We start from the raw sequence: 23530 nt of genomic DNA, 5'->3' as shown, positions 1-23530 counted from the left end.
AGCTTGTGGAAAGAGTATTCATACTCACTTTATCTTGGTTTGTCTTCAGTCTCTTGCTTCTTTTTTTTTTTCAAGCCCCATCTTGACTGTATATACAGCATTTTGTGCTTTTGGATCTGAACAGAGACTGGGCATTGTGTTAAGAATTACCTTGGGTTATATCACCATGGCCTTTTGAACATCTGGTTTATCCTTTTGAAATTCATAATAAAGTAGTTCTGCATTTCTCAGTACAATTACACAGAAGAAGGATTATTATTATTTCCCCCTTTCCTTCAAGGATCTAAGTTGAAAGCTCTTAGGAGGACATCCAGGTCACCAAGATTAGCCGCCTGGAAGAGTTCTGGTTGGTCCATCAGAGAAAGTGCAATTCTGAGGGCAGCCCAGATATTCCCAGAGATCGCAGGATGAGGAACTTGCTGCTGATTCCTGCTCTTTCTTTGCAAACTGAGGGCAGTGAGAAAATTGCTGACCGCTTCTCTAAGAGGGTAGAAAAACAGACATTTAAAAATGCAACAACATTCAGAATTAGCAAATTTAAGAAACAAAGCCGGATTAAATTATCATAGTCTAAAATCTTCTGTGGTGTTTTAGATGATCAGATGAACAACTTTCTGATTCTCTCATTCCTTTGTGAAAAATCATTGTCAACTGTAGTGAAATCAGAAAATAAAGCAAATTTTATTTTAAGAATGTCATGTGGGAGAGGAAGCAAAATTATTGCTAAGTCATGAATGTATTTGATTTCCCCCTTATCCAGGAATGATTTGAAAACTCAATCCATTTGTAAATGCAATTTATATAACTAGGATTTAAAAGAAAGCATCTGGCTCAACTCAGGTAAAAAATGGTATAATTTTGCCTATTAGGTGACAGAAATATGGGCAGCTGCCAAGGTTGAATTTGTATTCCAAGCACCTGGGCTTGAATCCACTTATCTGGCTTCAGGCAAATTTCTTTCTTTCTTTTTTAATTATCATTTTAATTTGATAAAACTTTTAAAAATTGGAGTTACAATGCTGTATATGATTTGGAGATACAGGATCACACCCTCATGTGTATGTTACCACACCACACCCACCACCAGGCACCCATAGTTCACCACCGCAGTACACAAATTTCTTATCTTCTCTAAGCCTTAGTTTCCCTGACTATGTAACGTGGAGAACAGAAGTAATATTAAAATCTTGTTCTGAAGAGCAGGTGAATTAATTTATGTGACAGTCTTTCTTATCAGGAAGGTAGGCCAATTGTTCTCAAAGTGTGATCTCAAGAACCCTGGGGATCAGCGAGTTCAGAATTATTTTCATAATCATACTGAGGTGTTATTTTACCCTTTCACTCTTATTCTGTTATGAATGTACTGTGTAATTTTTCAGTGACCACAATCCCAGTAGACTGACTGCAGAAGCAGATATGAGTCTGTCTTCTTAAGCTAGATATTATCTACTTCTTAAGCAAGATATTAAAGAAATTTGCAAAAATGGTGAAACAATGCCACTTTCTCCCTGAACATTTTTTTTTGGTTTTGGAAAATAATTATTACAAAATATGTAATTATGTGAACATATAATTAACTTATCATTTTAAAATGAATTTTTAAAAATGATCTGTTTAAATTCTAGTATAGTAGCTATTCATGGCTATAACCCACATAAACAAAAGCCTTTGTGGTTCTCATGCAATGTACCTGCTGGGCCTGCCCTCTTCAGCACCCCATGTTGCCAGAAGCATGTATTAGATGTGACTAACTGGTCTTTTCTAAGAATAACAATACACCTTTAATTTGTATCTACTTTATTCTTCTTAAAAGCTTTTCACACATGAGATCTCATTTAATTCTGCATGGTAGTTATTAGTAAGTATGGTAAGAACCCTTGAAAGTGAGGTTGGATTTCTGATTCTAATGCATATGAGCTGGGCATTTGCTCATCTGGAAATAAAAGGCAACTGGGAAGTGATTGTGCAGTATGTAGCAACCTGGGTAATGGGAGGCAGTGGGTGTTTTAATCACCCCCTCTTCCAGATTTCTTGTAATCAAGCAAGAGTGAAGGATTTATTAATGGATATGCATTGGGGGGGGGTCTGCTTTGAAGGCCTTTTCTGGCTCCATCAGCACAGAATGACGGCTCAAAGAACAACTCTCAGTTCCTCTCATCATCTTAGTCCTGTAAGATCTGGGCCTGTAAGATCTGGGACAGGGGGAAGGTCTTGGACTCCCCTTGTGAACTGGCTGCTCCAAGCCCCCAAGTGTTTGGTAGTGGCCTTTGAGGGATGTGGAGAATAATAGAAGAATTAAGTTGTTAGCTTCACAAGCAGCCACGGGTTTTTCTCACGACAATAGTCTGGAGTCTTTTCTTTTTTCTTTCTTTCTTTTTTTTTTAAAAGACTTATTTATTTATTTATTTATATAAGCACTGGGTACAGTCAGAAGCATGGGAGGGTGAGAGAATTCATCAGAGCCAGAGCGGAGAACAGAACAGGTAGAACGATGAAATACAGGGCTGAGGGGAGCAGCGGGCGGCAGGAGAGGTCTGCGCGCCATGTGGGACCCTCGCCGGTGGCCAGGGATCGAACCGGCGCTGCAGAGGCTGCAGGCAGCTTCGCAGCCCAGTGCTCAACCGCTGTGCCACCAGGGGAGGCCCTGGAGTCTTTTCTTAACTTGGGAACTCAGAGTCCTTTGGGGAAGTCAATGTATGTGTACAGTTTTCAAATGTTCCACACATGAATATATTTAAATAGTTCACGTATGTTGTCATGATTAATAAAAAACACATTCATTTAAAGGCATTTCTCTATTCCAGTGGCTTTTACTGGATATACTAATAATAAAAATACTTCTACCAAAAAGGATCAGATTTCCTTTTTTTTGTTAAAAAGTATTCTCACTTTTGAAAAGATTAATATTCCTTGGTCTAAATTCTACTCTGGAGTGCCTACTGACAAAGGAGTAGCATTTTAGGCTACACCTAAGTTTATTTATTTATTTATTTATGTATATAAGAACTGGGGTATAGGCCAGAGATGCAGGGGGTGAGAGGATTCACCAGGGACAGAGTGGGGAACAGAACAGGCAGACTGACTGGAATACACTGCTGAGGGGAACAGTGGGCGAGACAGGAGAGGTCTGCTGCACCATGTGGGTAGCTCCCTGGCCAGCTGCAGAGGCTGCGGATAACTTCACAGTGCTGTGCTCAACCCCTTGGGCAACCATGGAGGCCTTACACCCAAGTTTTACACCAATAATTTCCTCTCCTTATTTTGATCGTATACAGTACTGGGGTAGAACTTGCTTTACACTACTCACAGAAAGTATGAGATGATCAGGAAAAAAATATATAATAATAAATAAAAAACCAAAACTAGCAGGCAACTATAAATTGGAGACATTCTGCAGGGGAGCAGGAAGGGGAAGGGTCAAAACAGGGGGCAAGAAGAGTACAAAGGGCTGTGGTGATGGTGCTTGGGTGAATTAATTGGTGGTGGGAATTTTATGGGGACTACACCTGAGAGGAGAAATCAAAGGATATAAAAATGAACAATGATGTAAAATATATATATACAAAATGTTAATAAAAAAGAAAATATGAGGCAACAATCAAGTGTTTAGGTATCTACACAGATACTCCCAAGTTTTGAAGGGGAAGCCCCACAACTTTAGTGGCTGTGGAAGTATTTTTTAAAGATTTATTTATTTATTTATACAAGCACTAGGTTACAGTCATAAGCGGGGAGGGTGAGAGAATTCAGCAGAGCCAGAAACAGAACAGGCAGAGTGACGAAATACACTGCTGAGGGGAGCAGCAGGCGGCAGGAGAGGCCTGCGCGCCATGTGGGACCCTCGCTGGTGGCCGGGGATCGAACCAGCGCTGCAGAGGCTGTGGGCAGCTTCGCAGCCCAGCGCTCAATCACTGCGCCACCAGGGGTTGCTGCTGACTTTCCTGAGCCACCGCTCTATTGAGGGTTGTTATTTTCTAAGATACACTATACCTCAAGTTAAACTTATTTTTGGAATTCATTTAAAATTTTTGTCTGGGGCCTTCCCTGGTGGTGCAGGCGGTTGAGCGCCGCGCTGTGAAACTGTCCACAGCCTCTGCAGTGCATGTTTGATCCCCGGCTGGCGGGCGAGGGTCCCACATGACGCAGCAGACCTCTCCTGTCTTGCCCGCTGCTCCCCTCAGCAGTGTATTTCGTCAGTCTGCCTGTTCTGTTCCCCGCTCTGTCTCTGGTGAATCCTCTCACTCTCCCGCACATCTGGCCTGTACTCCGGCTCTTGTATAAATAAATAAATAAATCTTTAAAAAAAATTAAAAAAAATAAAATTTATGTCTGACTTGATGTTTTCTCAGGAAAAAATATAGTGCTTATCATTACACAAGATTTCCTACATATCACATGACAATAAAAGACTCACAAAGCTCATCTGAGTTGTTCTAAAGAAACCAATTGATCGAAGTGGCCATAATTAACAAATAAGAATAAAATATGTACAGGTAAATTTTGGATTATCAGACAGATGAGTAATGATTTTTAGTATAAGCATGTCCCATGCATCTTAGGGGAAATATTCATTGTCAGGTCATACTTACTGATATGTCTAAGTTTCAGTTTAATGGAACATTCTATATTTTATTTGTTAACTCTAAAGTTGGCTTGCTCCTGTACTGGAGATTTTTCTGCTTGAGGGTTAAAAATTAATACCGCATCAGAGGTGCCCATTTCTATATGTCACTGTAGGGTAAAGAAAATGTCAGGCTTTTCTGCTCTCCTGCCATCAGGATAGATGATGGATCCTTGAGGTCCTGAATGCATGCCTGATGGCGGGCACCTGGAATAGGGTGTGGGCAGATGTAGATGGGATTCACCTGGGTTAAGACTGTGCTTTTTAAGGGCGGCGTCACGGGGACGTGAGCAGAAGCCAAGAAGCCGAGAATGAACAGAAGCTGAGAGAGAAGCAGAGAAGGCTGGAGAGCCCAGATAGAGTGAAAACTTGCTGGGGGTTGGGAGGACTGCCAGCCTCCCGGCCCCCCAGCACCCTTGCCTGCTGTACCGGGTAAATCCCAATAAAAGACCTGCATAAACCCACTGAGGGTTCCAGGACTCCTTAACCCGGTCTGCTGGATCAGAAAACCTGCACTGTGCCCAGTCCTGACCTCTACAGTCATTTATCTTCATGGCCTCCTGCAAATAGTTGCCCTACTGACTCATATCTTATACCAAGAAAGTAGTTTATTAGTCCCTTGAGTATTGTTTTCTACACTAAAAAGTTATAATTAAGAAAAGTTTGTCCAGAAGATTTATAAGGTCTTCTTTAATTGAATTCAATTTATACTTGTATATATTTACATCTCTCCTAGTTCCAAAAAAGGACCTAGAGTGTCATAAAATACATGTACATGAAATAACTATAAAATAAGTGAGTAAAAGGGTTAATAAAATACAAAGATAAAATCAGCTTAGGACCATCAGGTGAAGCCAGAAATGCTGTTTGTACAGCATGGACATTGTCAGATCTGAATCAGCTGCTGAGCTGAGAGACCGCCCAGGTTCAACGTGGCCCTTTGCACACCTGATATAGAAGGCTCTGCGTGACACATTTCATAATGTCCACACAATAAAACAAACCGGTTGCTCAGGAGTCCCTTAGCTATTCCTCGTTTTGACCTGAGAAAGAGCCTCATAGAGGAAATATTGTAATCTGCGACTAATGTTCTTTATAAGATTCTGTTAGTATAAATCCAACAACCGGTTTCTAAGGCCTCAATATTTGCCAGTGGCACAATGCCCAAATGCAGGTGGAAAGATAATTCTTCAGATGTCAGATGTTGCTCTGACAACATATCTAAATGATGATGATGATAGCAATGATAATCATAATAAGGTGACTACCAGATAATGAACACCTGCTCCGATATTGAACACGTGCTATGCAATTATATTTAACCTGCATAATAATCCTGGAAAGTAAGTCTTTATTTTATTATGCTCTCTTTTTTTAAGCAAGTGAAGAAAATGAAGATCAAAATTATATGCTCAGAGTCATAGAAAAGGCAAGTGACAGAACTGTGATTTGAACCCAAGTTTGTCTGATTCTAAGAGTCTGGCTCTTTCTGAGGGGGAATATAGAAAAACCACACACAGGCTTAGAGATAAGGTCAAGCTTAAAAACTAACCCTTGAAAGCTGACTCAGAACTAAAGCACCCAGAGGGGGAAGGAATGAAAGAGGTGAGAACAAAGGGAAAGAAGCACAATGGACTATGGTGATGGACGATGGGTGATGGAGGGGGGGTGCACTTTGGTGGCAATACCTGATGGGAAGGATCTTAATGTTACCTCAATTAAAAGAATGAATAAAAAAAGAAAAAAAAAAACCCTACCAGTTCTCTTTTTTTCAACTATGAAAGCAATACCCATTTATTTAGAAAATAGAAAAAAACAGAAAGAAGAAGAAAAAAATCACCTTTACTTTCATTTAATCCAAAGAAATAAAGATCACTTATGGTTCCTGTTAAGGGAGGGGGTCGGTTCCCATCAACAGGGAAAGGGAAAGAGGACATAGACCTGGATGATAATGAGAAATCATGAAAGAGGAGGACATTTCAAACAACATACCCACCATTAAATTTTTTTTCCAATAAAATAAAACCAACTTTATTGGTAAATTAGGTTTGGAAAACTTGGACTCTTGGTTGTGCTTTGCCACAAACTGGCTCGGGAATTTTCTTAAGTTATTTGCTTTTGCTGGACCTTCCCACGCCCCCTCCCCACATTTTTTTTTTTTTTCACCTTACCTGGAAAGTGAAGGTTGGACAGTTTATGTTTCTCAGAGTTGCCCTCGGGGTATCAAAAACTAGATAAGTGGTTGCAACCAGGCTGGCTGCATCAAAATTTCTGCGGGAGAGCTCTGCACCCCCATATTTCACAAAAAACCCCTAAGGTTGCTGATCTCTACAAACTGAAGATCACTGAAGCAAACTGCCTGTTTCCACTGACCTCAGGATCTGAAAGTTCAAAGTTAATCCTTAACAGAATAACAGAAGGGGGAGGATTATTCCCACAAAGGTGTTATTTTTCTGGGAGACAACATTTCAGGTAACTCAAATGTAGCCCTGAGTGTGGCTCGTGGTTCTCAGCGCATTGCCATACTCACCTGTAGGCACCCAGGTTGATGCAGCTGATTCCCAGGTTGTACCTGGATCTGATGAAGCCAGGCTGAATCTCCAGCGCCCGCGTGTATGCTTCCACCGCTTCCTCGCTGCGGTCTCCGTTCGCCAAGGTCGCCCCTAGACGGTTCCATAATGAATAGTCCTGAAGACAAAATTAGAGCTTTAACAGCTAATCCAGTGACAGGGTATTCCCATATTCCTTGCAGAAGAAGGATGATAGCTAAAAATTAAGCCATGAACAGGGACCATGACTTGGAGAATTACTCAAAAATCATTAAAAAAAAAATCTTTATGGACGACTTTATGAAATGACTTCATTCATCAAAGAGCAGCTACAATTTGATGCTGTCAGGCAGTTCATGTTTCTATTTTAGGTGGTTAAGTATTAACCACAGTAGCATATCATCAGTACTGATCATTTTAAACCATGCAAGGAAATAAAAGTATAGCAGAAAAGTAGAAAAGTAGGCTGTGAAACTTATTTTTAACAAAGAACCCATGGTTTCTTGCTGTGTGCTTACCTCTGGCCGAACAGTTAAGGCAGCATTAAATGCATCTATTGCTCGATTAAATTCCCCGCTCAGGTGGAAGAGAACCCCCAGCCCAGTCTGCAGGTCTGGGTCAATCATATCTCCATTTTGGTGGGCAGCTTCCAGATATAATTCCTTCACTCCTTCCAAAACAGAGCTACAAGTGAAAAAATTAGACTTGTAACCCAAACAGCGTGAACAAAAGTGATTTATCTTTATGTTGGCTTAGAAAAATCTTGCCTAAAATATCTTAGCTGAAAGAGAGGACAATTGATAGCACATGTTAAAAGATGCCTATTGATTTTCATGAAATATTTTATCATCTACAAATACAGACCATGCTGAGTAAAGACTTTACAAGAAGAATTTCACTGACCCTGTGAGTGTCATTGTAGAAACCCCCGGGGCTAAGTTTCCCTGGGCCTTCGTGAGAGAATTTACCATCTCAATCTATTGATGAGAGATACCAAATCCCCACTTTCCCCACACCTAATTCTCAGGCTTTATGAAATTTGTGCATTGACACTATAATTTATTTTAGGTTAATTACATTTCCAAAACCTTTGGCTTTAAAATATGCCGCTCAGATCAATGTCTGCGAGTGGTCACACAGTAGATCATGTATCCAAAAGTTGCTCTGTCTCAGCATCAATCTTTTAGATCAGTGCTGCTCTTCTAGCAGAATGCTGTCCTGCTAATTATTCTGGAAGTGGTGATGGTGGGACTGAAGCTCTTTAATTACCAGGCGATTAAATGTGTATATTGGTCTTTACTGCCCTCAGTAATTTAATGAAAAGGATATACCTATCAACCGGAGACTTAGACATCCGCCGGGTGAGGCCTGGAGATCCCTTTTTGCTCTTCACAAGATATTTGTACTTTGGGTTTTGCTTAATCCAGCTCTTTAGAGCTTCACAGGCATCTTGCTGATGGCCAGTATTAGTGTAACTCACAGCCAAAGCCATCAAAGCTTTCAAGTTGTTGGGCTGTAATTCTAAGCACCTTAAGAAGGCAAGACAAAAACAAAACAAAACAACAAAAAAAATACACACCAATTTCAGATTTTTTTGAGCCTGAATCTAACAGTTCTTTAGAATATTTGAGATCTTAATGAATTAAATGGTGCAAAAGCATTACTAAATTTGTTTATATTAAGTCCCTGGAAAATTCTGTATTTAGCATATTCTGAACCAAGCATATTTTTAAAAAGTTAAATACCATCCTGATAAATGCTGGATTTGGTAATTTTAATAAGTGGTTTTAAAACTATAGAAAATATGACTAATCACTGCACATAACTTTTAGGAGTTAAATTATCTAAAGAGAAATAGGGCATATCACTATTTTAATGCTGCTATACTACTTATTTAGTAAATGTACTTTATCACAAAACAAATTGACTTAAACTTAATTTGGACATTCAGAGATAAAAAAACTGAACAGTGTTTTCTAAAGGAGAGAGAAATTCTTGTGTTTCCAGACTACTAATGTGGGCTTTATAGGCGATATTAGCTATAGCTTTCTCCCTCATGCTATTCCACTGGATTCTGCAAGGGCTTTTCAAAATTTGACATCAAGAGAATTTTCTGGGGGATCTGGTAAAATGCAAAATCTGGTACAGAAGTTGTAGGGTTGGCCTGAGTTTGGTAGTCCCTGGACAAGACTGAACAGAGAGTACCTATATTAGGAAGAAATTACATATAAAAACATGTACAATAAATTAAAATACATATGCATAATAAATTTTATTATATATAAAGTTTTTATTCATTCATTCAGTAATGTATAAAAAAGTACAGGGAAAATGGAAATCAATTTGGTGGCTGGGTTTAAATAAGGGGTCTAATCAAGTAAGATGTGATACATGCAACCCAAAGTAGAGTAGACCCTTAGTCAGGGGCTTGGGAGATACACTTTCAGATTGCTGAAACTATCTCAGAAGATTCTCCATTGTCAAAGATTACATTAAGATTATGTTGAGTATGTTTTTCCTGAAGAAAACTTTCGAATACTGCAGAAAGCCAGAGGTTAAAAGGAACGCTATTCAGTGAATCTATCTTATGACTGCCTCTCACATAGGCTTTCCTTAGTGCCGATAAATGTCAGTGATTTGTAGATGGCAATACATTGCGATTTAGGGGTGTTATTTGTTCATATGTTCTTGTTTTTCAGAACTAGGTGTAGGTAATATATGGCAGCACTTTGGCCAAATTTTTTTACAACGTATTTAGAAAAGGGTCAATGGTGATACCTGATGGGGAGAGTCCTCATGTTACCACAATTAAAAGAGTATATTATTATTTAAAATAATAAAAAAGAATCAAGACAAGTCTGAAAAACAGGTAGTCCATTTACAAGTGTCCACCAAACCCATGATTTTGCACTTAGCTTTATCTACCTCTGGAGGGCGACAATAGCTGCTTGTTCATTTTCATTCTCTGCCTGGGTTATCCCGAGGAATTGCCACGCCTACAAAAAAAAAACAAAACAAACCCCCCAAAACCCAACAAAAAAAGACGTCAACATTGTAATAGGAAGCAGGATCAACCACGTGTTCTCACTGGTTGTTTACTGTGACAGATTCCTCTCTGCAGAGCAACCTGTCTCAGTTGTATCTCCTGAGAGGGAAAACTATATGCATGTCTTCACTCAAACCCTCTTATAACAGCTGGGTCAAATCCTCTACCACTACTTCCAAACTCTTCCAGTATTTATTCTGTTCTGTGACCCAATGCTATGGAGCCCTCAGAATTTCTGAGATTTCATGATATTTTACATCTTAAAATAAAAAGGTACATATATAAAATTATATATTTGGGAGGAAAATGGGTGGGAAAATGACCCAGAAATATAAGTGAGGAGTCTAAAGTTCACAATAAGGAATCTCAGGATGTATAGAATGAAATTAACTTGTCTAAGTGAAAGTCCGTTATTAGCAGAGGTCACAAGAAATCTAGAACTAGGAAAAACAAAACAAAGCAAACACCCCCTCCCCCCATAATATGTCTAATACAATCAAGGTCAAATGCATATAACACCTATAAAATGCAATGTAATGAATATATAGTTTATAGTTTCTATTTTATGCTTTCCATTGTATCATAAACATTTTCACTTTTTTGCAAAATCCTCATAATTTTTGATTAAAATTTTATTGATTAAAACCATGATTAAATTAATTATATTAAATTAAATTAATTTAATTAAGGACTGGATTAAAACTTTAATTGAAACGATCTTGAGTAGATAGCCCATTACTTTTTCAAACAATTCCCTTATTGTTTGAAGTCTATTTGCTATTGTCCTTGCTATTGTTCTAGACCTTTGCTATTGTCAATATGTGAAGAATATTTTCAAGCAAATAACATTTTTCATATTCAGGATGAACATTTTAGATGTAAATTTCTACCTATATGCTTATAAGAACAATAATTCTCACACCATTATAAGTGCAATTACATGAGCAAAATCTTTCATTACACACAGTCCTCAAATTTGCTGAAGGAGCAGGTATTAGTGTAAATTTTGTTTGATAAGGTTTGGGAAATTGTAACTCTCCCACCTAGAGAATCATTGTGATGGCCATTTAAAATCAAAACTCTATGAAAACACATAGAATCATCTTAAAGTGAGATAAAAGTTATATTGATTTTCTTCTTTATGGGTTATTACATATACTGTATAAACTCATAAAAATATGGATGTTATGTGCCACTTGTGACAACATGGATGGAATTGGAGGGGATTATGCTAAGTGAAATAAAATAGAGGGAGAAAGACAAATATCAGATGAGTTTACTCATGTAGAACATAGTGAAACAAATCAAAGGAACTAGCAAAACTAAACAAAACAAAATCTAGAAATAACTGCAGAATTGAGGCTGCTAGAGGGGGAAGGAAGGGGTGGTAGCAAAGTGTGGTGTGGGCAGTAAAGGGATATGGGTGCTCTGGGGTTTGTTTATGTACATCTGAGGAGGTGTGAATCATACACAGTGATACAAACCAATGTTACCTAAAAAAAAATTGTCTCCCCCTCTCCAGAATATCAGTGATACTTAATCTCAGAAATATATACAGAGAAACCCCTGTTTTGATTTTACCATCCACGCATCTTAGAATTATTTGTAAGAAATGACTTATGAAAGATCTGGGGACTTCTTGCAAGCATTTGGACATGCTGTCATTTTCACTGTCCACAAATTGTCCATCATCTTAACCTTGTGATCACCTAGATTCAATAGCTCTGGGATCCATTAGTGACCAAGTGTCACTAATAAATATAGGATAAAAATGTATAGATTCTTTTTAATCTTCCAAGTTTATGTCAAATGATAGAATATACATGAAAATACTTTATAAACACATAGCATCAAGGAATGTAAGATGACTTTATTATTTTTTTGGGGGTGGCCTATAGTTTTTTATTAATACAGTGATTTTCTCTTCTATAATAATTCAGGTATCGTTTTGTAAAAATCCAATATTTTGGTTCAGAATCCCAACATTTAAGTCAATATCATTTCACTGTCAAGGTATGGACTAACAAGATACTAGGAGCTTTAACTAGTGATCAGTTTACTCATTCTTTCTATAAAAATTAAGTACAGGCAATTATACTAATGAAGGCTAAATTTGTGTGAGACACCGAACTGAGCACATTATTTGTATGAACTGATTTAGCCCTATAGCATTCAATAAGATAGTTACTATAATAGTGATTTCTATTTTACAAATGAGAAAATGGAGTTAAGAGAATATAGATGACTTGTCCTAGATCACATGGCTCATGGTTAACTTGAAGGAGAGCAGGGATTTGAACCCACAGTTAGAACAGCAGAGCCTAAAGGCCTAACCACTATTTGCACTGCCTTCTCAGCACTGTAATTATAGACCTGGCTCTAAAATGTATGCAAATTGTTCTGGGACTATCCCTTTTAAAATGTTTCCTGAAAATTAATTACAAGATGAAAAAGATGTCATTATACCTGCCATTACTTTATTATAGACCTTTGCAGGTTTGGAAACAGTGGATCAAGAAAGGGCTGAAAAGCCTCTTGGGTGGTCTCCCAGGCTTTGCCTGCCATCATTAGTCACACCTCAATGAAAGGGACTTTTCTGAGGTGCAAAACTGATCCTCTGTCTCTGATCAGTGGAGTCCCCTAATGGATCCGCAGATTTTTTAGGATGAAGATCAAACCTTTGTCTACCTTTCTTGCTGCCTCTCTGCCATTCTCTCCCAACACCTTCCATGCCACATGCATGTTCTTGCCTCTCTGCCCACCCAAACAATCCTTTCAACTGCAACTCAACTCCCCTGCTGTCTTTAATTAACCCTCTCTCTTTCGAATTTCAGCTTTGGCATCACTTGTAGGAGAAGGCTGGGCCAAAAGGCCTGCTTTCTGCTCTCCTAACATTCTGTGCATACTCTGACATGGCATTTATTACATTGCATTGATTTATTGGCTTGTCTTTCTAGATAAACCACAAACGTGTCTTTTCAACAGTTCCATTTTTCCAGCTCTTCAATATTTTAAGCCGGTGCCTCGCACAATTAATTCCTGAGACATAGTATGTGCTCAATAAATGTTGAGTGAGTAAATCAAAGTTGATGTGTGGTGTGATTTTAAACCTGGAGGAAAACTACACACTGCCCCCTGATACTGGTTGAGTTTCCCGGTTGGCAATTTTGGATTTTCTTTTCCTATCCCCATCCTTTATTTTTGGACGCCATAAATACTACAGGTTTGGTTGAAAAGCAGGTACCTATTTAACCTTCAAACTCATAACCTAAGCCAGGTTAATTCTCTTGGGAAACTTTGATTGATAAAGGGCCAGCAGCTGGCAAAGTATAATCTGTCCCTCATTAACACATGCATCCATTTTCTGAAATGAAGTAGAAATGACAACCTCTGCATCTCCAGGGTCCTGAAGAATTGCTGCCTCCATGAACAGGATGGTGACTGGCAGGTCCCCTTCCTTCAGCCTCTTTAGGCCTTCTTCAAATGCTCCAGGCCAGTCCTTGAAGGGGTTTTCAGTGTGAAAGTAATATCCCTACAGCACAGAAGGGAGCCATCAAGTTATTTCTTCATTACACAGTTCTTTTTCAATTTGAATTTAACAATTCAATTAGTTAAATTTAAATTTGAATGTTTGTTTTGTTCTTATTATGAATACAGTACATTTTCACTGATCATGGCAATATTTAAAGTTTATTTCTTCCTTCTCATATTTTGTTGTTACTTTTTCTTCTTTTTTTTGCTTTAACCATTTCCCCCAAGATTTTAGACATACTGACTTCTTGGAAATATTTTTTCAAAGTGCTGCCACTCACCTCCCTGAAATGTTATATACCCCATGCTGTGCATCTGCCTATGACACTGGCCCTTTGGGAGCTGCAAGTCATGGTAATATTTCAGATTTATTTCTGCCATTCCTTAAGCTAATTTTTGCCCCACTGGGGCTATCCCATCATTTTTAGAATGGGTAAAGTTTTAGATTTTCGTATTGTAAAAATTTAAATGATACAGACTATACAAATACCCTTCTAGTATTTTTATAATAAACTGCTACTATATATACCACTTTGTGGCTTAAATTCCAATTAATAGCTTAATTGAAATTATACTATGCTATAATTTAATCACTTCTCTTGGACTTGTACACCCACTCAGGTTACTTATTTATTTTTTTTTATAAGTAAAGTTACAGGGCCTCCCTGGTGGCACAGTGGGTTGAGCACCATGCTGTGAAGCTGTCCACAACCTCTGCAGTGTGGGTTTGATTACTGGCCAGCCAGGGAGATACCCACAATGAGAGGCAAACCTTTCCTCTCTCACCCACTGCTCCCCTCAGCATGTTTTTGGTCATCTGCCTGTTTTGCTCCCCATTCTGTCTCTGGTCAATTCGCTCACCCTCCTGCGCCTCTGGCCTGTACGCCAGTTCTTGTATAAATAAATAAATCTTAAAAAAAAAAAAAAACCACAGTTTTTTAAATAAAGGAAAGCTACAGTGAAAGCCTCACTTTCCAATCTTTGCATGGATATTACTTAAGATAGACTTCTACAGGGAATTATGAAGCTAAAGTCTACAAATTATTTTGAGGTCTTTGATATGTGTAGCTGAATTGCTTTTGAGAAAGTTTGCGTCAAATTAAACTCTTATTGGAAGTATCTGAGAGACATTATTTGTTGCAATTTTACTATCATATTATCACTAAATCCTTTGAATTTGATATGTATGAATAAATTGGTTTGTTGATACTGACACTAAAATTTAAAATAGGTTAAATGGAGATCTTCCTTCTCTCCAGATGCTTGGCAAGATAAAACCCCTTATGAAAAATCAGAGGGAATAGCACCAGCTCATGTAGTGGTGTTGCAGATAGTGGGGTCCCAGAGTAAGGGGTTCAGGACTCAGTCATGCCTCAGATGCATGGATTATAGCCCAGAATCTGTCCCTCTGCATCACTGTACTTCTTTGTTAGTTTTGATATTTTAGTGGAAAGGATATTTTTTTAAAATGAGATGGTTGTTCTGATTTTATGAGATTGCCTGGATTACTACTGAGGGCAGAGAATATCGGGAGGAAGAAGACATTTAATGGCCATGTAGATTGCAAATTGCTTCACATCAGAACCTATTTATCATCATTTCCCCAGCATCTAGAGCAGAGAAGACACTTGATAAATATTTGTTGGATTGAACTAAATATCATGGAAGTTATCCAGAACTGAATATTGAGGCTTCTTCTACTATAAAATCCATAATATAAAGATATTTTTTCACCCATGTAAGAACATTCTACATCTTTCTATTTTCAATTCATTTGAATTTATTTCTTAAAATTTTTCCCCCCAAGTGTTTTTAAAAGCACAAATCCCAGGGCAATGGGAATTTCCTGGGCATTGTGGCATTCACACATTTGCTGGGGTTCTTATTAGGGGAATGGTGCTGAGTAATCCCTTTGGGACTTGACCTGGTTATGTGAAGGGCATCTTTTCCACTGTGCTTCCTTCCTAGCTGTATAATGAAACACCCATGAGATGCAGCCTTAATACACACCCCCTGCCCACCCTCTGCCAATCACTGCTGCTGTTAGCTCTCCCACAAGGCTCCTGTGCCTCACTGACCAAAAGCATTGTGCAATTAGCCCAGTTGTTGTTTCAACCCACCCTCACTGTCTGTAAGTTTAGGAACTGGCCATCAGTCATATCCAAGCTGTCAAGCTGTCTTGTCTTAACATTGATAAAAATAAAGGTATCCCATTGCAGCTCTGCTGTCTTAACACATTGGATAATTATATTGCTTTTGTCTACCACAATTTCTTCTAGGTCAGACTGACAGTTTATTTCTTGGCTTTTTCACAAAATGTTTGTCAACTAATTTATAAAAATATGTTCCAGAAAGGTTGAGAAAACTGGTCAGCATATATAAGAACAAACTGGTCACCTTCTCACTGGCTGAGATTGTAACTTGGTTCTGGGCTTCTTGGTTCTCAGATATCCAGTTCCTTCGGGCCATTTCCTCCCATTCTGCTTGCATCTTGTCCCAAAACTCTGTATCTGACTAGAAGATAGGAAAAATGAAGAGAGAGAGATTTAAGAACATGCTATATCATTTAGCTTATTTCCTGAAAGACAGTTTTCTTCATAAATCAAAATAAGTTCCAGGAGGAATAAAATGCTCAAACTGTCCATATCCAATGATACCTCATGGTTGAAGAGCCTCCGAGGGCTGTTCAGTGATCAAAGTGTGAATTGGATTAGTTGTGAGTTTGTCCAGCAGGAAAATAACTACCATATGAAGAACCAAGACCACATATGTCAAATTTAGCTAGAAATGCATTACTCGAGCAGTTTGAAGTGTGGGAACCCACTTTAAGAAGGTCTTTCCTAGAGTGGGTCTTATGATGGCATGAAGAGTTGGAACAACAGCTTTGGGACTGACTGGGCAGTGACTCAGGCAGGCAGCTGGCCATGGGCAGGGAGAGTGACATCAATCAGTCCTCCTCTGTGTCAGCTCTTGTGCTAGGAGGAGCCTGAGCTCAGAGAGTTAGGGTGGCAGAGCTAGGACTGCACAGGCTCTGAACTCTTTTTGCCTTCCGAGGCTACACTCATCATGTTATGGCAACTTGACCTTTGATACTAAAGTAAGAAGGGTCTTGGCTTTGAGCGTGATCTTGACTGCGTCCTCTTTAAGGCCTCGCCTATGGCAGTATTATTTATTTGGTGTTTATTTTTCCCTCATTTCTTATTTTTTAGAAATTAATTTATTTCCTTACATTGTTGTTAATTTTTGGACATTACTTGATTTCACCCCTCTGGTGTTGTTCCTGTAGTTTTCCCAGCACCCTAGCAGCCAGTGAAGTGTTACCAAAGTCCCTTGTGCACCTCCCTCCCCAGTTTAGGCCCCTCCCTCTTCCCCTCCCCGCTGTATGCCTCAGAGCTAAGGTCAGGAAGGATTTTTTTTTTGAAAAACACTGTTTCGTGTTTTCCTTCCTGTAATTGCTCTTTATGGCTTCCAAATGGAAAGCCAGACTGTTTGCTTTCCTTTACTTCAGGGGAAGCGTGTTTTTGAATTGAAGCAGAATTTTTCTACAAGATCTACCACTGCCTGTAGTTATTTTATTAAGTTTGACCAGAGTCCTTTAGGAGTCCTGTGGGGAGGAATATGGGAAAAGCATTTTAAAGAACTTAAGAGAGAAAGGGAAGCTTTCTAAGGGTGGGGCAAAGGAGGGTATTTCTGAGATGAACAGGAGACAGGTGTTTAGCTTTTAGGTATTTTGTTAGAAAATATGTCTGACCTCTGACCTCCAAGAGTTCTAAGGGTATAACTGGGGAGAGAGAGGGGATGACATGAACTCGGATCCTCACATGATAGGGAAATAGAAATTGGATTTCAAGGAAGCACTTGTGGCTTAGGCAGCTGTGAGCAGTCACAGTGACTGACAGGAGGTAGAGATCATGCCCCCCCTTTTTTTTTAAGATTTATTTATTTATGCATACAGAGCTGGGGTACAGGCCAGAGGTGTGGGGGGTTGAGAGGATTCACCAGAGACAGAGTGGGGAGCAGAACAGGCAGACTGACCGAAGCACAATGCTGCGAGGAGCAGTGGGCGAGACAGGAGAGGTCTGCTGCGCCATGTGGGTTGCTCCTTGGCTAGCCAGGGGATCGAATTTGTGCTGCAGAGGCTGCGGATAGCTTCATAGATTGTGTCTTAACCCCTTGTGCCACCAGGGAGGCCCCCATGCCCTTGTTTTTTGACACCACAGAAACCTGCCAGGTTTGGTGCCTGAAACCTAGAACACCTGCCAGTTTAGCAAGAGGGGTGCTTGGAAACCACTTTTTTGAAGAAAGCAAAGAAATGGGTGTGGAACATCTGAGTCTAAGATTCACTCTTTTTGCTTGCAAATCTGTTTCTCGGATTCAAATTCACTATTATTAATTAATTGATTCTCTTAGGAATAGATTAGCATCCAAAAGATTATGTAAGTCATTTGTTATACGGATGATCAGGCTTCTGCTTAGCCACCAAAACCTTTTAAATTCATAAGCCACCAGAAATATAGCACGAACACTCTTACAAAACATAGCTCCTCTGTGTGTTAAAGGAAGCCTTCTGAGTTTACAATGTTGAAACTCATCTCCCTTCTACCATAGTGGACAAGGGGTCACCCTCATTCTCTTCCTCTAGCTGCCGGGCTACAAAAGCAAGCATTCACCCCACCCTGACTTCAATGGTGATCCCTGGATTAGTCTACTCTGTAAAGTACTACAGACTGAGTGGCTTAGACAACAGATTATTTCCTCTTGATTCTGGAGGCCAGAAGTTAAAGGGCAAAGGGTTGGAAGGATTGGTTTGTTCTGAAGCCTCTCTTCTTGACTTGCAGACATCTAAGTCTCCTTCTAATTCTTGCAGTCTCATGCTCACACCTGGGTGGTGGTGGCTCTGTGATGGGAATCTTCAAAGTTGCTCTGAATGATAAGTACAACCTTATTTCTTCTAGATACAAACATTCAGGGAATAAAGCCTGGCCCCATAAGATGAATCCCACGCAAGCAAACAGTAAGGTCTTTTTTCCTCCTTTGTCTTGGTGTAGGGGCAGGAAGACCACAGAGCAGGTTTTCTAATGCAGCAGACCGGGTAGAGGAGGAGTCAGAGTCCTCAGTGGCTTTTGCAGGTCTTTTATTTAGATTTACCAGGCATATGGCAGGCAGGGGCGCTGGGGAACCGGGAGGCTGGCAGTCCTCCCAGCCCCCAGCAAATCCTCACTCTACCTGGGCTTTCTCCGGCCTTCTCTCTGCTTCTCTTCTTCTCTCGGCTTCTGTTCGTTCTTGGCTTCTGCTGGCGTCCCCGTGACGCCGCCCTTATAAACTCAGTCTGTCAGCCCAGGTGTCCCCACTCCAGGTGCCCGCCATCAGGCATGTGTTCAGGACCACAGGGTTCTCTCATCTATCCTAATAGCGGGAGGGCAGAAAAGCCTGATACTTTTTCCTTACCCTACACTTGTCCACAATACTTGTTCTACCGCTGAAATGGGCCCTATCTCTGTAGTGGCGGCTGCCCCTTCTTAAGGGCTCAGTGCACGCAGCAAGCATTTTACAGTGTGTCTGAAATACTGGGGCCTAAGGAACAGTCCCATTTACCCAGGTTAAGGTTAGAAATAAAATTCAAATTTTCCTTTTCAATGAATTTTTCTAGTAGAACACCAAATGGTGCAACAAAAACTACCTCAAATATACAAAAGCAATGACTACATAAAAGACTAGAAGGAAATATGGTGCCATATTAAGAGTAATCTATCTCTGAATGAAGGGATCATGGGTGATTTTTTTCCCTGCTTCTCTATAGTTTTTTGTATCTCCTGAATTCTCTGAGTATGCATTGTTGTTATCATTTTTTAAAGGTTAACAACAATAGTAAAAAGAAAAGGAAATTATCTTTCCTTTTCAAAAATGCCATAAGCCTGAATTTTTAGATATTTAGGAGCTTGATGACAATTTTTGGAGGTTCATTTTCCTGAATAGTTTTTCAAAGACAAAGGTTCAGCTTGTCTGTATAGAGACTAAGAAATATCTATCCTGTGAATTTTATAATGTTTACTGACATTCTCAAGCCCCCTGGTGGGTGTGTAATGTGCCAATGCCTTCAAGTACTTTCTATTTCCAAGGTTTACATTCCCCTAGTGAGGTTCCTTGGAATATAAAATTATTATAAGTCTTCTGAATGAAAGGATGAAGATTTTATAATGTGTACATCTGGGTTACAAAAGGATGCATCAGCTTTCCGGCAGTTTCAAATTAGAACAGTGGATGCATAAATAACTACTATGGAAAACAGACAGAGCCTTTGCTAAGGTGGGGGTTGCCAGGCTTTCATTTAATGAGATACACCAGGGTTTAATGTTACCACTTAGAATTAAGTTCTGCTGACTAATTAAAGTGCACAGCACAGTTTCACTTAATTACAGAATACCACTTTTAGCACAATCAATTTTCATCCAGTCTCAGAATCCAGACTTCATTCACGTAACTGCACGTATCTGTAATTAACTCTTCTTTTTTTTCTACTTCTAATCAATTTCAGAGAAACCTGAAACAAATTTGAATTTTTAGACATGACGGAGGGGTTTTATGTAATGATGATTTTCTTAGCAGTTCTAGGATTTTATAAGTTGATTTTTATACTCTTCAGGTAATATATTATCTGCTCACAGTGGCAATGAGTTATTGTTTGCAATGCATTTTCATTTTTAAAAATAGCTTTCTGATTATAATGATGGCACATATTCATACTACACTTGCGGTATGAGACAGCAGCTTTCTCCTCAGATGGCCTTGGAAATAAATTCTGGCTCCATCACTGACTTTCTGCAAGTCCTTTAAACTCTGTAAATCTCATTTTCCTTATCTTTAAAATGAAGATTTAATGATGATCTTGGTTAGTCATTATAAGGTTAAAATGAGAAAATACATCCGTGGCATAAAGCACAATACTGTCAATGCTCATAAATATAGACATGCTTATTAGTGTTTCCATGCCATTGAGAAAAATAGAAAGAATGAAACCAAAACCACCCACAACTTCAAAACTCAAATATACATCTTTGAGTATTTTGGTGTTTTTGTTTGCTGTAAATACATATCCATTTCTAGATATCATCCCTCTTTTCTTTTAAATCCTTCCTTTTTACCTAATCACTCAAAAAACAGGAGCAAAATTTGAAGGTTGTGGTAAAAATGGACTGTTACCTAATGAAATGGTATTTATAAGGAGTTTATTACAACACAGAAAAGTACTTTAAGTACTTTAGTTATAATGTTCCTTTACAACAAGTATGATCACAATGATAGAAGACAATACAACATAATATGCTGAGAAGAAAAACTATGGAGAAATACACCAGCTGCACTGCTTTCATGGGTGGGAGTATGATTAATTTGCCCCATTACCTTCCCTTGTACTTTTCAATATTTCCCAAATTTTCTATTGTTAGCATGTTTTGGTTAAAAAGTAAAATTTGATTAAAAATGCCCACTTCTTTGCAGTTTCAATTCCCCATGAAGTTTTCTCCAGTCATCCCATATAAGAACAATCTCTTGCCTCTCTGATACTCTATATCAGTGGTCTGGAAGAACTAAGGTATATACTAGAAGCGGTGAACTTGAGCAAGTCATCTTTATTTGTCTGTTCATTATTCTTTTTCATCGAGGGAAAACTGGGTTAATTAGACAATAGCTAAGGTTTCTTTGTCTGTACAGATTGATTTACAAGATTAGAATAAGGAGAAAGGGATCACAATTTTTTTTGAAGGGGGTTTTGAGGTTGTTCACTGATCTCAGTATTTATATTTTAGAGCATTTTACCAAAGATATATTGGTCATTTTTTTCTTCACTTGTTGATTGTAAAACTAGAAAATAATAAAAAAAAATATTTATATTAAACATTTTTGAAAGCTTCTAGGGCTGTGTTGTGTTGAACTGATTCACATAGATTACAACCCCAGTTCTGCCTGTGATGAGTCTGGTGTTCTTTTGCCCTCTTTAGACATGCATTAATAAGCCATTTCTGGGTCAAAAACTGAAAAACACAAAAACCTCCAAACCAAAAACTCATCCCGCATATGCAAAAGAATAGAGTACTCCTCTCAAAGAGAGGTATGAAAACAACTACAAAATTTTCATAAAATAATGGCCACACACACAATTTTTGTCAAAGTGAAATTATGTGCAGATCAGTTTGGAACCTCATTGTCCTGGAATCCAGTAGCCCAGGCTGGTGACAAGTGACTGAAATGTCTCCACTCACCACATCTTTAATTGACTAAGAATGTGGTATCAGTCTGCCTAAAGAACATATTCACCCTTGGAATGCAATCATAGATGAGCAGTGCCTGGTTCAAGGATGGAACAGAAGTTTTGATTGGTCAGAATTAATTTGAACATGGGGAGCTGTCCTGGTGTCCCAGGCAGTAAAGGTAATTGACAAACTGGAGTGGATTCAATCAAGAGTGAACAGTGTATTTAGCCTGGTTAAGCAAGGCTCAGAGGGGTGATGAGTACTAAGAAAGCTGGTGGACAACAGAAGTAGGATGAATGGGTGGCACTACCAGATGGACAGACTTGTCAAATGAAATGTGATGCTGCCTGAAAATGGAATTGGGCTGTTTCCTCTTCAGACAGAAGGGTTCCCCAACATTAGAAATCTTTAAATAGAGATGGAATGACCAATGTGAGGTCATTGGTTCACAGATGAGATGGAGCTTTTACTCAATGAATTCTACACTTCCTTACAACCCTAAAAGTCTCTACTTGAACTTAATAATGAATTGATTTATTGAATCAAACAGGAAGACTTGAAATAAATTATGTCTGTCACACATGCATCTGTCACACATGCTCCTTCTCCATCTAAACAATCTTAATCTATAGGGAAGAGAACATGTGGGCTTTGGGATCAAGTAGAACAGGCTGGAATCCTGACTGTGACCCTTGCCACATGACTGTAGGCAATTTAGTTCACCTTTTTAATTCAGTTTCTTCATAGATAAAATGTAAAAAAATCTCTGAGGGTGATAAGTAAAGCATTTAGAATCTGTAACATCAAGAACTGAATAATTGGCAGATAATGTTATTTTCTATTTATAAATGAAAAATGATGCTTCCCAGGATAAAGGATGGACACTTAAAAACTATGTTGAAAAACAAAAATATCGGTACTAGCATTCAACATGGATTTTCTGCTCGCCTCTGGATGAGACATCTTCCTTATAAATGGAGTTGGCCATCATGCAGATGTTGGCAGGCACCTGGGCAAATAGCCTGAGGCTGTCACCAAACAAGATGCTATGAGGTTTGGTGAAAACAGGGAGGAAAATTGGAGAGAATGGAAAGGGAAGGAAAAGGGAGAGGAGGCTGGAAATGATGCAATACGAGGCTTGAGCAGGATGTGAGAAGGCAACCAAGAGCCTTTTCTAACAGTCTAAGGGACTTTTGTCCTTTTGTTTCTATTCTTCTCTCTCTGATAAGCAGCAAAGAGGGCTGGAACACTGAAGGACAAAGAACAGCCTGGGTTCAAATGGGCGGGGCCACTTTTGAAAGGCATTTAGCAAACGAATATCTTATAGCTATGTTTGAGGTGCCAGGGCATTTGCAGTCACAACAAAAAAGTGTGCAGATGCTTTGGAACTGGAGGTGAGACCATGTCTGGCGCTTGTTGCCGCTTTGGAACTAAGGTTTTGAGGAGCCAGTTTCTCGGAGGTTGTTTATTTTTTGCTGGTCATTCCGTTGCTCTTTATGCAGAGTAGCAGACGACTGTAGGGCTAGTTGGCCAC

At 39.0% G+C, this 23530-nt stretch overlaps 1 protein-coding gene across 7 annotated transcripts in view; it reads right to left on the bottom strand.

The window, feature by feature from the left end:
- Positions 1-275: 275 nt before the first annotated feature.
- PEX5L (peroxisomal biogenesis factor 5 like) overlaps positions 276-23530 on the bottom strand; it is a gene marked incomplete at both ends in the record, with an annotated part of 165398 nt that continues 142143 nt past the window's right edge. For all 7 annotated transcript variants that reach the window (XM_084231500.1, XM_084231501.1, XM_084231503.1 and 4 more), the window contains 7 exons: positions 276-480; positions 7152-7309; positions 7689-7854; positions 8502-8699; positions 10096-10166; positions 13605-13748; positions 16145-16261. In XM_084231500.1, the coding sequence (XP_084087626.1) occupies positions 276-480; positions 7152-7309; positions 7689-7854; positions 8502-8699; positions 10096-10166; positions 13605-13748; positions 16145-16261 (1059 nt within the window). The remainder of the gene's footprint in view (positions 481-7151; positions 7310-7688; positions 7855-8501; positions 8700-10095; positions 10167-13604; positions 13749-16144; positions 16262-23530) is intronic.

This window comes from Talpa europaea (genome assembly GCF_964194135.1).
Source record: "Talpa europaea genome assembly, chromosome: 4".
NCBI classification, from domain to species: domain Eukaryota; kingdom Metazoa; phylum Chordata; class Mammalia; order Eulipotyphla; family Talpidae; genus Talpa; species Talpa europaea.
The sequence above is the reverse complement of the archived record's forward strand: the minus strand, read 5'-3'. Positions and strand labels throughout refer to the sequence as shown.